This window comes from Psittacula echo (assembly GCF_963264785.1).
Source record: "Psittacula echo genome assembly, chromosome: 2".
Lineage (NCBI taxonomy): Eukaryota > Metazoa > Chordata > Aves > Psittaciformes > Psittacidae > Psittacula > Psittacula echo.
Window position 1 is genome coordinate 155,849,448 of NC_137737.1, and position 12,446 is coordinate 155,861,893.

The 12,446-nt window shown below is 40.6% G+C and overlaps 1 protein-coding gene across 1 annotated transcript in view; it reads right to left on the bottom strand.

Moving 5' to 3' along the window:
* Positions 1 to 12,446, bottom strand: part of COL22A1 (collagen type XXII alpha 1 chain) — a gene marked incomplete at both ends in the record, with an annotated part of 204,329 nt that overhangs the window by 18,190 nt on the left and 173,693 nt on the right. Inside the window, 8 exons of the mRNA XM_080611527.1 lie at positions 655 to 708; positions 2,083 to 2,136; positions 3,690 to 3,743; positions 4,591 to 4,644; positions 7,210 to 7,263; positions 7,424 to 7,537; positions 9,298 to 9,345; positions 9,736 to 9,780. Coding sequence (XP_080467653.1) covers positions 655 to 708; positions 2,083 to 2,136; positions 3,690 to 3,743; positions 4,591 to 4,644; positions 7,210 to 7,263; positions 7,424 to 7,537; positions 9,298 to 9,345; positions 9,736 to 9,780 — 477 coding nt within the window. The remainder of the gene's footprint in view (positions 1 to 654; positions 709 to 2,082; positions 2,137 to 3,689; positions 3,744 to 4,590; positions 4,645 to 7,209; positions 7,264 to 7,423; positions 7,538 to 9,297; positions 9,346 to 9,735; positions 9,781 to 12,446) is intronic.

The window sequence follows — 12,446 nt, forward strand, 5'->3', positions numbered from 1 at the left end:
ATTGTAACAGCACAAACTGTTTCCTTTTCCAGTATGGCAAGTCTAAGGGATTTCCTCCTTCTCAGCAAGGTGAGCACTCCAACAGCTTAAAACAGGATTCTATGGAGAGCTGTTCTAAATCATTAGAATGCCATTATCTTCATTCAGCTAGGCTGCTTCACACTAGAAATAGCTCTGGCCAGATCCATATGATAGATTAAACAAAACCTCCTACAAATACTGTACTAATACACTTTCCAGAAGAGAAGAGTCTGTGCCCAAGATGCACTTGATCGTGAGTTATTTCAAAGGAATTATTTTGACTGGATTCAGATAAAGGTAGTATTCCAGTCTATGATTTTCATGCCCTTACACTGGAGCTGTCAGTTGATTTATGTGCTGTGCTTTAGAGTATTTCTTCCAGTTAAGAGGCAGATGAGGAAGACTTGATTCTCATTGGGAATTAACACTTAGCTTTCAAGTGATCAAACACAGTATTTATACTGTCCTGGACCAACGACATAACATCGACTTGACAGATGCCATTACAGGTATGTATAGCTTTCAAAGCACCTTAAAAATGTCACCTCTTTGTTTTATACACCTATGTGTTTTACATATCTATGTGTTTAAATCTATAAAATACTGAATTAGAAGGAGCTGAATTGCACTCACTGGAAGTCCAGGCAATCCCGGTGGGCCCTGTGGACCTGGAGGGCCATCTTTACCCTGGGAAGAAAACAGAAACACTGTGGGCCAAGACAAGCTGCTCAGATGCTTCTGTCTGTTGAAGATTTATCAAATACAGAGTTTGACAAGGGGCAGCTCTGAGAAGCAGGTTTTGCAGCCCATGTCACACAGTATGAAGTTCCTTGGATTCCTTCTAGTTTACATCAGAGGGCCTTCTTTTCACATGAAACACCCAGTATTATTTACGAGTTGTTACAGATGGAGAAACCACTGAAATCACTGTGGGGTTTTTTTTCTGATGTATTATTATATTTAATCCTTAATGTCCTGCAGGAGGTGTCCAGCCAAGAAGTAAAAGATCTATATTTTATACCTATCAAATCAGTAGTTATAAGAAGCGTTTTGCTGACAGTCCCAAAAACTCCCTTTACAGGACTGGACAGCAGCATCCCAGGTCTTTCACAGTGTCTCAACTTGATCATGAATAGAAAAGGAATTTCAGCTAGCCTGTCCATGTAGTCTCTGGCTGCATTGTTGAGACTGCTCACTGATTTCACATCAGCCATCAGAAGGACCATCATTGTTTACTTATGATGAAGTTCAGGTTGAAATGGATCTGCAAAAGGTACCTTGCTCATTAGGAAGCCCTGTTCTAGAAATTAATCACGGGATTACAGTTTTAAACTGTTCCAGCTCAACAGCATGGGCTATTCATTTTTTTCCTTTCCAAACTGAAGTTAACATCAATCAGATTACTTGTCCCTCCTAGGGTTTTCTGATGCATTACCATAAAGTAGGTACGGTATCCATAAAGTAGGATTCATGGTATCCATAAAGTAGGATCTGAGTATCCATAAAGTAGCATCTGAGAATACTTCAAATGAAAAAGTGATAGCAAAATTCTTCATAGACTTCACAAGGGTTTTATCGATACTAGCATTTTCAGTGGTGCCAGGGAATGTTCTCAGGTCTTTGCATTTTAACAGTCTGTGCTGTGACATCCTTCTTTGCTTTTCTTTGCATCCTTAGTTGCTGGTTTCATTTTGACAATCCCACACAGAGTTCAAGTCTTGGCCTGGGTCATGAAGCATCCTAACGCATTTAGTCATCCTTTTCTAGAGATGAAGAGATGTTAATAGCAAGTCAGGTAAGAGGTACAGAAACCTCATTAGAGGTCCCACGGGCTGGATTATGCTCTGACTAATCTGGAATTTCATGTGATGAGTAAACAGAACTGCAGGACCAGAGTAATCTCTGGTTATTTGTGGAGGTCCTACTTGCAGGCGTAGAGTTGATTCAGGCTGAATGTTTTGGGGAGCTTTCAAAGGACATTATATGGTTTGCAGCTCAGCTTTACTTCTAGAAGCTAAATATAGCTGAAGGTGATGGTGAAACACACAGCTTAGAGCTTACTGTGTCTCCTGGGTTTCCTGCTGGTCCTATTGGTCCTGGTGCTCCGTCTGGGCCCTAAACAAAATAAAACAGAAACAATGTGATTAACACATTTTGTACAGTTGTCAACACACTCCCTACCACAGCTGACAACATTGAAGTTCACTCAGTTCGGCATTCATTCCATCATTCATCACAGAAAAGCAGTGCCAACCTCTGCATTGAATCATCCCCCAAAGCCAGAAATAGTCAGATATTTGAGTTTAGTCCTGGCCCTTCCTTCTGAAAATAGGGGACAAATAGGAAAAAGCCCATCTTGTGACATAAAAATAACTTTGAAGAGCAGTTTGAAGCACGTTTTATGGCAGGCAAACTGCTGGAGCCGCAGAGCAATGCAAAGTGAAAAATCAGCAAAAGCTGAAGAAAAAATATCTGAGGAACATCACACTGAGGTCTGCTTTGACAGGCTCACTTTTACCTTGCACATTTCCTTTGACTAGAGGGTCTCATGGGACAATTTTAAGTGCTTTAATCTGACTGGAATAACCCTACGGCTGTGTCAGTATGAGGTTAATATAGACACAATAAATGTGTCTGTGTTATTAGCTTGTCTTAAAATAGTGCTCGCAGGAGTGTAAAAGGAGGTCCACAGGTTGTACCAGTAGCAAAGCATTCAGCATCCTTTAGGCACTGCTGCAGTCTGAAAACAGGATTTTAATCTAATCCTTTTTTCTGGTATTTCCTGTCATTTAGTCAGTGCAGTACAAATTCAGCTTTGAAGAGACTGTGCTGATCCCCAGAACAGATGAAGGCTGCACACCTTCAGCATGGCAGAGCCAGACTGCACTGTAAGCAGTAATATGAGTAGTGATGAGTGTGGGCAAAGGAAAGCAGTTTGGAAAGAAAACTCTTTCACTCAGGAAAAGTCCCGGCTCTTGGAGGGTGTAAGCAGTGATATCAAAACCAAGACAGCCAAGTTATTTCAGCACTGCTCCTGCACTCTAATCCCTTTTTAAATACGAAGAAGCACAGTTGTTTTAGTGAAAAGAGTAGAACGAAGAACAAGGATGACTGTGATGGAGAGGAACACACGTAAAAGGCCTTTTAATTCAAAAGTAAACTGCAGGATACGAAAAATAGAGAAAATCCAGTCTCATACCACTGTGTAAAATTGAGAAACATACGCTTAAAATCTGTTCATTCTAGTCTGCCAACTTATTCCACATATAAGGAAACACCTATACACATACTAAGTAGTCCCTGTGGAAGAGATTTCATCATCATTGTCTTATATAGAGAGAGTGAAGATTAACATCAATTTACAGAGTGTGTTGAAGCAATCAGTGAAAAGTGGCTGATGCATTAAATAACAGTTATCATGAGTGGGGAACTATGACACTCAGGGGACCATTAGGAACCCACTGGAAAATGCAAATGCAATGCACAGACAGATGGGAATGGTTCTTTCTTCCACATGGAGCTTTACAAAAGAAAGTACAAGACCATAGAATCGTAGAATGGTTTGGGTTGGAAAGGACCTTAAGGTCATCCAGTTCCAACCCCCTGCCGTGGGCAAGGATGCCTCACACTAAACCATGTTGCCCAGTCTTTGTCCCAGAGGAACTTACAGGTGGACCAGGGTTTCCAGGAGCCCCTGAGAAGCCAGGCATTCCAGGGTGACCCTGCAGAGCAAAAAGAAAAGCTTTTTTTATGCATTATTCACATCTCTAGCTGTCTAAAAGCTATCTGGGCCTCAAACATTGTGAGGTAACATCAAAATCAGACAATACACAGAAAGCTCATTATAAGGAAATAAAGAACAATGGCTGTTTAAAACAAAACCTTGGTTTTCAAGGCATGAACATCAGAAATATATATAGTTATATTTAAGGTGCACTTTTTCTAATGGGTACTTCAATCTGTGCTAATGGAAGATGAGAACAGATACTGTGGAATTGTACAAGGCAGGAGATAAGGCAGGGAACCAAATCTGTTTAAAATATCCTACAAATCTCATTGAAGAGTTGCTGGTTTGCACCTTAAACTATTGACATAGCCCTTGTAAAATTAGCTATAAAAGTTTGCTTTAATTTAGACCATTCTCCTCTTTCCTGTGGCATCTCAGTCCCTCCTAAAAGGTCATCCCTACACTCAGATAATCATAGAATAATCATCTTCTAAGACAAATAGAAACTGGCTTTTTCAACCTAACGACACCTGATGTCCAGGATCTTATTTAGGCATTGTCTGGGGAAATAACTAAGGGTTAGGTAATGTAGAGAATTGAATGCATCCAATCTAAAGGTGATGAAACACATCACACACGGCTTTTATTGGAGGTAGGGATGGAAGTCTGTGGAGGACTGCTACAGTTCCACTCACAGCACACTTGAGATTTATCAGTGATGAAGAGCTCCCATCTTCCTTCTCTGCCTCCGAGAAGGATATTCTTCTACAAACATCATAAGGGTTATTCATGAAGGGACAATCACAGTGAATGCACTGTTGGGAAGAAAATTCTCTTTTTACCTGTTCACCTTTTTCTCCTGCATCCCCAGTCATACCACGGTCTCCTTTAGCACCCTGATAATGAAAAAAAAAAGCCATTGAAAGTCACTTAGATTCAGTATTGTATCAGCTTTCTGAACTATTTCATAAAGCACTTGAACATTTGAGCATAAAACTCATAAATTAAGAGGGAGTCCTACTTGCCCTCCTCCTAAATTTTTCCCTAGACTTTTACTACCAGTGTTGGAGCCAGGAATATATGTGAAGAATGGCCTTTGAGCAGACTTAGTATAGCCCATTTTTTTTTATGTTGTAGTCTCATAGACATGAAAAAGACTTACACATCCTTAGAAATTAGACAGGTTGTTAGGAACTTCACTAAATCAGATCTGACCCAACAGTATGAGCTAGTCATCAACTCTCCCTTCAGAAACAGCCGCAATAAAAATGGTGTTTCTAAGGTGCAGTCAGAAAATTCATACCCAGAAAGTGCTCCCCACTTTCTCAATCTCTCTCTTGCCTAGTGATAACACAACAGAGGCATCTAACTCAAATGTAGATGTCTGTATTATCCATGCTTAAAGTAAGGCAAGATGAGTCTCACATGGAACACTAATGAGTTGCTGGCCATGGAAGTAATACTCTGGTTTGCTTCGTGAGAGCTAGGAGATAAGTGGCAGACAGAGGGACTACTATTTATTAATTAAGAGGCCTAATTCATGTTGCCAGAAGGAATGAGGCTGCTCAGGAGCAAAGGTCTGCAGGTTACTGTTGTGTTTCGGAATGGGACCCAATACTAGTTTGAATGGTGTTGGTAAGGACAATATACTACATCTTCAAAAGTACAGTCTTTCACTGCAAGGATCTGCCTAATATATTGTCGTGGTTTAAACCCAATCAGGCAGCTTGTTCACTCACTCACCCCTCCTCCCCCCATTCCCAGAGAGATGGGAAGGAGAATTGAAAGAAACTCCCACAGGTTGAGATAAGAACAGCTTAGTAACTAAAGTATAACACAAATCACTGCTGCTACCACCAATAATAATAATGATAAAGGAAATAACAAGGGAAGAGAATACAACACTTCACAACCCATCGACTGATACCTCGTCCCACCCAGCAGTGATCTAGCACTTCCGGGTAACTCCCAGTTACATCCCGGGCATGACGTGCTGTGGTATGGAATACCTCTTTGGTCAGTTTGGGTCAGGTGTCCTGTCCCTGCTTCCTCCCGGCTTCCCCTCCCCCCTGGCAGAGCATGAGGCTCACAAAGTCCTTGGTCAGACTAAACATTTGAGCAGTAACTAAAAACATCGGTGTTATCAGCGCTGTTCCCAGGCAGAAAGTCAAAAACACAGCACTGCACCAGCTACTAAGAAGGAATAAAAATGACTGCTACTGCTGAACCCAGGTCATATATTTAGAAAGAAGTCATAAAGACTGTGTTTGCACCTTCGCAGGGGTCTTAAAATATTTTCTTTTAACATTCGCAAACTCCGTGAATCTGCCTTTTCACTGAAAATGAGTTAGACTAATTATCAATTAATTTATTTTATGCACATGTACAGTTTAAAACTGGTTCTGGTTACTTCATCTAAACATTCAATCTGCCCAAATTTCTGCTTTCTTCCAGCATAGAAGAAAGCAGCAGACATGGGATGTTTCAGGCTGCTTGGCTTTTCTGCCAGCTATTGTCATTATGGGTTACTAATTCTTCTGCAAATTTTATCCTGGAACATACTTCCATTTTGATCAACCCTATATTTACTTTTGAGACGCTATTGCTCTCCCCACCACACTTTTAATTACAAGATACAAAATTAATTCATGAATCTCTATTAGCTTGTCCTACACTCTAATAAGTGCAAATAAAAAGATGTTAAAACAGCAGAAGCTGTTTTAGACAGCAGGACAGTAATGCGGGGAAGACTGAAGGAAACTGTGGCCCATCACGAAATCACCTTAACTCTCCCTTCATTGATTTGTTTTGATTTTTTTCACATTAAATAGTTGTAAAGGTTTTGCTTGTGACCAGGCTCTGGCATTGTGAGCAGACTGATGACAGACCTCTGCATGGAACATGCTTGAAAAGTGACATTATTGGAATCCTTCAGACATCAGAAATTTTATGTTGGCCTATGTCCTAGACCATTAGTCAGAAACTGAAACAAGGAATTCTTCCTATAGTGTGTTAAGGAAACAGTCTGTGGATAAAACTACCATGGTAGATAGTGTGTAGGGAGCCCAGCAGCCCATTGAACCAGCCTTAATTTAAATGATTCAAGCATATAGGATTCAAAGAGGAGTGGAACAGGCATGGGAGCTACTGCTGAGGCTTTAATTTCTTCCTCACCTGATTTAGGTGAGGTGATTTACTTCTAAGTCCTTATCTGTCATTAACACACTGATATAATGAAAATCAATGTCAAGAATGAGGCCCTTCACATGTGTGCCTGTGTGTTCACGTGAGGAGCTGTACAGTTCTGCATGCATATGGCATTGCAGTGAGTTGTCAGTACAGGGTCCACCCAACAGGCCAGTCCTATACCTTTACACAGAGACGGATGTCATCAAGATCCTACAGTGTAATAATTAGTCACAAATAAGTGTTCATTAGACAGCTGAAGAAAACCAACCAACCTTTGGGCCATCAAGCCCAGGTGGGCCTGCAGGACCTCTGGGACCAGCATTCCCCTGCAATGCAGAAGAGGTAAACACTACTTTAGTCCATTGACTCTAGAAACATTTAAAAAATATTTAATAGGTTGCTGACAAAAAAACAATAATCTAAAGATATTATAAGAAAACAAGGTTACAACACATCCAAGACATGGTCACTTCCCAGATCTCTTACCATTTTCCCATCCTGGCCATCTCTCCCTGGTGGTCCTCGGAGACCTTTATCACCTTTGAAACCTGGGATGCCTGGCAATCCTGGTGGCCCAGGAGGGCATTCAGTGCACACATCCTAGCAGAGAACATGGGGGAAGAAATTAGTAATACACTGTGAAGAAGAGTGGGGTTAGCAGCTAAACTCACACATGCTTACATGGGTTATTCCCTATCAGTTCCAGTTGGACAGGTCCTAACTGATCATCCAGCATCAAGAAACCAAGGAAAAGGTCTTCCTAGGGGGACTTCAGGGAGCTGTAAAGCAAGACTATCAAGAACAACCTTGTTTCAAAGCTACATGACTACTAGAAAACTGTGTCTACATGAGTCTGAAAGTTACACTACTGCTAAGAGGGCAGATTGTTAGGTGCAGCACAATGTTAGAAGGGTGTTTTGCAAGGGAAACTGTATTCAGCATATAGCATGGCCAAGGAGAACTCATCTGATGTAGTCTGTGAAGACCAAGTGAATGTCACAGTGTCCTGGCCAAATTCCATCATGGAGATTTACTTCCTCCCTCCCTCCAGTATTTCTGAAGCATCATCACAGTAGTCTTTACATTTCTACTGTCCTCAGGAAGTGAATTACCTTAAGTATGACATTTTCATTTCAAAGGCAGACTCCCTTCAGCAAAAGGGAAGTAAATCCTGCCTATAAAAGACAGTACACCAGAAGACACTGATCATCAGGCGGAGAGTTGGGAGACTTTGTTCCAACACCCAACTCTGTCAATGATCCATTGCAAAATTGTGGGGTAAACTGTCTTTCTAAGTCTTAGGTCCTACATGAATATTTATCTACTTACTGTATAAGTACTTGAGAAACACCTAAAACAAGAGCCCTAATTTCATCTGGGATTTCAAGGTGTTGCTTTATATAGACCTGTACCAAGTGTATAATGAAAAAATACCAAGCAGAAAGAATATGCAAGGCATACAAGTGTTTTTAACCATAACGTAATCAAAGCACAAAACCAAAGGAACATCAAAATGACATCCTGTACCCAAGAATCATTCTTAGTCTTGTCCTGATCAGAAATCCCAAACAATACCATATAGTGAAATCTCCCGAAAAACACTTGGCTGCCTAAGACTGAGAGCTATTTCACAATGACAAACTTAAAAGGCTCCTTTTGTAAATGGGGTTGGTAAAACCAGGTGATTTTTTAGTTTTAGTTTCTTCTAATCAATAAGAAAGGATTTCTTGCCATGTCCCAAGACTGCTTAAAAATCTCCCAGCTCAACCCATGTAAATCTGTAAAGATTTTGCAATCAACAGCTATCAAATACTGACTTATTTCCCAGACAACTCCCCACATGGAGAGGAAAAGCAGACAGACAGATCATCACTTTTGAAACATGGGTGCATCTGGGGTTAATTACCTGCATCCTTTCAAATACACTATGCAAACTGACTGCACCCACAGTTCAAAACTGCTCCAGTCACTGTTGAATATACACATGAAAAATCAGACACTTCATTAAAATGGGTTCCAGTTTCTGGTTTAGGCAATACAACTGGACAATGTTTGTTGTTCTTTGGGAAAGCGTGCCTCAAAGAGGCAAAAAAGGCTCAGAGCTTTGTAACATACACCACGTTCTAAATATCTTTGTAGGTCATGTCTCTGCTGGGGACGGTAAGAGGATTTTGATCTCCAGCATGTGCTCCAGTGTCCCAGTACCAGTGCAAGTAGGAGGTGTGCAAGTTTCAAGCTTTGACAGAATATTTAAAGGCACCTTTTGCACTTGTAGCTCTGACACTTTCCCGCCACAGAGTGTTAGTCAGGTCTGAATCAAACATACAGTTAAACTCACACCATCATCAAAGGCTGATTACCTTTACTAAGAGATTTATGTCCTCTGGAGAGAGCAGAGGTGGGGAACCCTGTGGAATGAGAAATTCATTATCTCAGGCAATTTTAAATGACATCAAAGTATAAGAACTTTTCTTGAACATCTTTATGGACTCTTACTGGTTTCCTTCTTCCTTTCTAAGCTGAACATGTACTTCGTGCCCTACATTTCCACTGCACTTCATCGCACCTGAGATGAGCTTCTGCTGAGGATATTTACATGCAGGATATCCTGTTATTTTCATACTGTTCTAAAGCCATCACAGATACTTTTACCAGAACCCCTTAGTGGTTCTTAGTGCTTTTCAAGCTGCTCAGCTGGAAAGAGCAGCAGTGGAAATGCACTGAAGTGCACTTCTGAGGTGAGGTGCAGAGCTGGAAACTGAGTTAAAAAGATGTAATGTAGAAGTGAAGTTACATACTGGTTTTCCAGGAGGTCCCCTTTCCCCTGGATTTCCAGGTAGACCCTACAGATCAAGAGAAAGAGAAATTATCATACAATAGTATGAGGTGCTCCTGCACTCTGCTGACGGCTCTGTACTAGCGCATATTACTTTCTGCCACTGAACATCACTGCTTCTTGCATATGACAAACAGTAAATTCCTTGAGATACCCACAACTTTTAACATCCTCTGAACCCCTCCTAAATCTCATTTATCTATTCTGTGACCTTGTTAAATGCCAATCACACAAAGTCTGAAATTGCTTTAGTTTGTCTTCTTATCACAGGAAGCACTATGCATTGCAATAATGTGAAGGATGAAACTTTTAATCCCTGGAGATACCTGTAACACGGTAAATCAAGACCTTGCTTTGCACAAGCCTTGCAGACAGGTCACTTCCACATGAAATAGCAATGAGCCTTTTTGTTTGTGGGGATGTATTAGTGTTGCGGTTTAACAATTGGTATCAGTTTTCTTGTGATGAAGGCATAGAAATGACCAGCATCCTTAGAATTTAAGGTTTAGGAAGTTATAGTTTGGAAAGGGGACATCACCCCTCAATAGTTTGTTTCTCATTAGCAAACCATTGCTTTGTTAAAAAATAAAATAAATATGAATAAATAAGAAAAAAATCAACAGACAAAGCGAAACGAAAGATTATTTTTGAATCTTTGGACAAAATGTTGCTCACATAAGAAACTAAATTTTTTGGTCAATGTCCAGATGATGACAGAAATCTGAACTGCAAGGATCGTTGCACTGGTGTTTTAAGTTAGAATGGGTGATATTTTCCCAAATCATTCTCTGTTGAATTCCTGGATTCATCTGGCCCATCACCCTGTGTCATCACTCAAGCACATGCATGTTTTATCCATATTGAGAGCCTTAAAGAACATACATATAAAATACCTTCTAGCTATCTTAACCGTATAGAAAAGGCCATCTTACATGACCATTTTTGGACCTGCAGGAACAGTTTTTACTGAAAAACCACTTAAAAGCACCTTATCTGGGTTCAGTTTTGCTGATTCTGCAGCAGGTCCCATCTGGAGAGGTCTCTGGGATGACGCCAGATTCTCCACCCAGGATGTTAATTAACTCACTGAAGATACCATTAGTAGATTCCGATCAGTCTAGTCTTGGCAGGGGCTACCTAAGGGACTCTCTGAGACTATCCCATATTTCCACCTGTAAAACTCCTTCAGAATTTGGCCAAATGCTTTGCCAGGAAGGGCACTGGGCATTCTGTTAGTCACCTTGTCTCAGGCTGATCCGTTGCCTCCAATCAGTTCATTGTATTATTTATGCAGACAACTAGATGGAAAGTTACTTGGCTGCCTGGGGACGAATACCTTAAGCACGTTCAGATACCCTGCTACACCATAATTACAGCTATAAGGCAAACTTGAATTTCATCCTTGTATCTCACTTATATCTTAAATCCTGTAGCTCTTTCTAGAGGAGAGAGAAAATGGGAAAATATATTGATTGCTCCCTTTCTATGTCCACAATAAACACTTCTGGGTGAACAACAACCCTTCAGTTACCTTGACTTTCTGACATGAATATTAAGCATCAACTGAAGTGGAGCTGAAGTGGAAGTGAAGTAGTACTGAAGTCCACAGATGAAAGCTTGTTTCCCAAGTAACCAAACCTTCTGCAGGTGAGAGCCAAGAGAAGATAAAGTGTGAAGAAGATTCTTAGCTCATAATTACCCACAAATGTCCTTCTGGGGAACTGAGTAAATATAAGGAGACATTAGAACCATTTATAGTTTGCTTCTTATACAGAGCAGTAATGTGAATGTAGAAGATTATGGGATGCTCCCAAAGTCCCTTCTCTTTCACAGATGTTAATTGCCAGGTCATGCTTTTGGCATCCTCTCCGCTGTGGTTCTCGACTACTTCTGCAAGCAGGAAGAGGGTTGCCTAAATAACAGTTACACAGATTTTATGTTCCCAAGCCTATTTTGTTCAGGAAGATTCACACAGCACTTGCTTTAAGGAGTGCAATGAAAAGCACAGACTTGAGCCGTAAGAATCATCCTGGATCAGAAAGCAACACAGAACAGACAATTCAGAAATGTCTTTCACGCTGACTATTCATGTAGCTACAAATAAACTGTTTCTACATTAGGGCTCCTGACAGCCTTTTGCTCAGGGATCTGAAACATGACATGGTGCTACCAGTGGAATTTGAGCATTTAAAGAAGATCTATTTGAAGATGAATATAGAAAAGACTTCTTAGTTATGAGAAAAGAAGGCAGTGACTAAAACTGAAATCCTGGGAAAGATTTAAGCATGGCTGTGATATCAACATAGTGTCTAGAGATGAAAAAGGATGGACCTGTATTCTTTAACACTGTATGTTGTGGACCTGGAGATGTCTTTAACAGGTTACAAATAAGCCAGGATATTGAACAAACCAAGTGTAGGATGATGGCACTTCATTATCATTATTATGCAACTGGAAGCAGAGTCCAGTGTAGAGGAAAGATTTCTGGACCGGAGTTAGAAAAGGATGACAACAGGGGGCAAGCTGCAAACATTGCTCAGAGCAGAATGAAAGTGCTAGAAGAAAGGCACAGAGGGTATAATTGCACCTGACAAGCTGACTAAAAGCAGAGGAAACTAGAAAAGAGAAAGCCAGAAAATAAATACATTAAATAAGAACTTCAGAGAGTCTACC